The sequence below is a fragment of the Penaeus vannamei genome, chromosome 10, assembly GCF_042767895.1.
Source record: "Penaeus vannamei isolate JL-2024 chromosome 10, ASM4276789v1, whole genome shotgun sequence".
NCBI classification, from domain to species: domain Eukaryota; kingdom Metazoa; phylum Arthropoda; class Malacostraca; order Decapoda; family Penaeidae; genus Penaeus; species Penaeus vannamei.
Window position 1 is genome coordinate 41,299,692 of NC_091558.1, and position 2,500 is coordinate 41,302,191.

At 57.8% G+C, this 2,500-nt stretch overlaps 1 protein-coding gene and 1 long non-coding RNA gene across 2 annotated transcripts in view; one reads left to right on the forward strand and one right to left on the reverse strand.

Moving 5' to 3' along the window:
* The window catches only part of LOC138863064 (uncharacterized), a gene marked incomplete at its 3' end in the record, with an annotated part of 4,981 nt that extends 3,691 nt beyond the window's left edge, over nucleotides 1-1,290 (forward strand). Inside the window, exons 3-4 of the mRNA XM_070126795.1 lie at nucleotides 1,100-1,133; nucleotides 1,223-1,290. Of these exons, the coding sequence (XP_069982896.1) occupies nucleotides 1,100-1,133; nucleotides 1,223-1,290 (102 nt within the window). The remainder of the gene's footprint in view (nucleotides 1-1,099; nucleotides 1,134-1,222) is intronic.
* The window catches only part of LOC138862831 (uncharacterized), a 52,805-nt gene that overhangs the window by 17,627 nt on the left and 32,678 nt on the right, over nucleotides 1-2,500 (reverse strand). The gene's annotated exons all lie outside the window — the stretch shown is intronic.

Consider the following 2,500-nt stretch of genomic DNA (forward strand, 5'->3'; position numbering starts at 1 on the left):
GCAAGCCAATAGGGACAGAGGGAAGTGGAGAGAGGTGGGGGGAGGCAGGCAGTAGGGACAGAGGGAGGGATAGAGGGAAGTGGAGAGAGGTGGGGGGGGAGGCAGGAGGGACAGGAGGAGAGGGGCGGGGGGGCAAGCCAGGAGGGATAGAGGGAAGAGGAGAGAGATGGGGGGGGGGGGAGGCAGGCCAGGAGGGACAGAGGGAAGGGGGAGAGGGACGGAGAGGGGAGAGGGACAGAGGGAGGGGGAGAGGGAGGGGAGGGGGGGGGCGTGTTGAGTCTGAAACACAGTCAAGGCCAACACAACGCCCCGAGCTCTGGACTGGAATGTCTGCAGTCATGTTACGTACCACGGGGGGGAGTGGGCAAGCAAAGGAGAGGGGGAAGAGGAAGAGGAAGAGGAGGAAGGAGGAGGAAGAGGAGGAGTGGAGGGAGGAGGGAAGAATGGTACGGGGTAGGAAGAGAGGGAGGGAAGGGGGAGGGATTTAGGATGGATGGAGGGAGGGAGGGGTGAGAGGAAGGAGGAAGGAAGGAAGGAAGGAGGAAGGGTCAGAGAGAGGAAGGAAGGAAGGAAGGAAAGGAAAGAGGAAGGAAAGGAAAGAGGGAGGGAGAGGGGGTGACAGGGTAAGAGGAAGAAGGGAAGGAGGAAAGGAGAGAGGGAGAGAGGAAGGAGGGAAGGAGAGAAGGAGGGAGGGAGGGGTGAACCGAGAGAAGGGGGGGGAGGGACGATGGTCAGAGCCAGCATGCCCGAGAGTGTGATTCACGTGCATTGGATGCTAAAACCGTTCCCCCAGCCTCATCCTAGACGACAGAGACGCGGGTTGAGGGTCAGGTGGGGGTGGGGGTGGTGGGGAGGGGTTGGTGGTGGTGGGGGAGGGGGTGGTGGTGGAGGTGGTGGGGAGGGGGAGGGGGTGGTGATGGTGGGGGAGGGGGGTGGTGGGGGTGGTGGTGGTGGTTGGTGGTGGTGGGGGAGGGGGTGGATGGTGGGGGGAGGGGTGTGGAGGTGGGGGTGGTGGAGGTGATGGTGGGGGAGGGTTGGTGGGGAGGTTGGTGGTGGTGGGAGGAGGGTGGTTGTGGTTGGGATGAGGTTGTGGGGAGGGTGTGGTGGTGGTGGAGGTGGAGGGGGGAGGGGTGGTGGTGGGGGTTGGGCTGGTGGAGGGTGTGGTGGTTGGTGGTGGTGGGGGTGGTGGAGGTGGTGAGGGAGGGGGTGGTGGTGGCGGGAGGGGGAGGTGGTGGTGGTGGGGGAGGTGGTGGTGGTGGAGGGGGAGGAGGTGGAGGGGGAGGGGGGTGGGGGAGGGGGTGGTGATGGTGGAGGGGATGGGGGTGGTGGTGGTGGTGGAGGTGGTTGGTGGGGGTGGTGGTGATGGTGGTGGGGGAGGGGGGGGGCTGCGGAGCATTTGCAGATTCTCGAGAGGAAATATTTTTTGGGGGAAGTAAGAAAATAAAAGGAGGAAGAAATGAAGAAGGAGGAAAAGGAAAAGGAAGAGGAGGAAGTATTTACGCACTGACTGCGACGATCGAAGACAGTCCACGCACTAATGGATTTTTTTTCTTTTAGCTATTACGCTCGATCTGTCTGTCTGTCTGTCTGTCTGTCTGTCTGTCTGTCTGTCTCTCTCTCCCACTCCCTCTCTCTCTCTCTCTCTCTCTCTCTCTCTCTCTCTCTCTCTCCCACTCCCTCTAATTCTCCCTCCTTTCTCCCCTTTCCTTTTACCCTCCCTCTTCCCTCTTCCAATTACTCACCCTCTCGCCCACTTCCTTTTACTCTCTACTTCTCCCTCTTTCTCTCCCTCTCAACAAGCCTCCCTTCCTCTCCCTCTCAACAGGACTCTCCCTTCTTCTCTCTCTCAACAAGACTCTCCCTCCCTCTTCCCCCTTCCAATCTCCCCTCTCTTCCCCTCCCTTTTACTCTCTGCCTCTCCCTCTCAACAAGACTCTCCCTTCCTCTCCCTCTCCTTCTTCCTAAAACCATTCACACAACACTCTCCCCTCCTCTACGCCGCCTCCTGCCCCCCACCCCCACCCCCACCAGCCTGAGAACCCGCTCTGAAGACAATCATCTTCCTGTAACTTTTGGCGGGAAGGCGAAGCGTATCTCTCTTCTTCTTCTTCTTCTTCTTCTTCTTTGTCTCTTTCCTTTTTCGTTTATCTGTTTATTTTCTCAATCATCTTCCTGTAAGATTTGGCTAGTCTGTCTGTCTGACTTTCTGTTTGCCGATCTTTCGGGTTGTCTGTGTGTCTGCCGATCTGTCTGCGTGTCTCTATATGCACTTTCTCTCCTCTCTCTCTCTCTCTCTCTCTCTCTCTCTCTCTCTCTCTCTCTCTCTCTCTCTCTCTCTCTCTCTCTCTCTCTCTCTCTCTCTCTCTCTCTCTCTCTCTCTCTCTCTCTCTCTCTCACATCGATACAGAGAAAGAGAGAGAGAAAAGAGAGAGAGAGAGAACAGAGAGAGAGAAAGAAGAGAGAGAGAGAGAGAGAGAGAGAGAGAGAGAGAGAGAGAGAG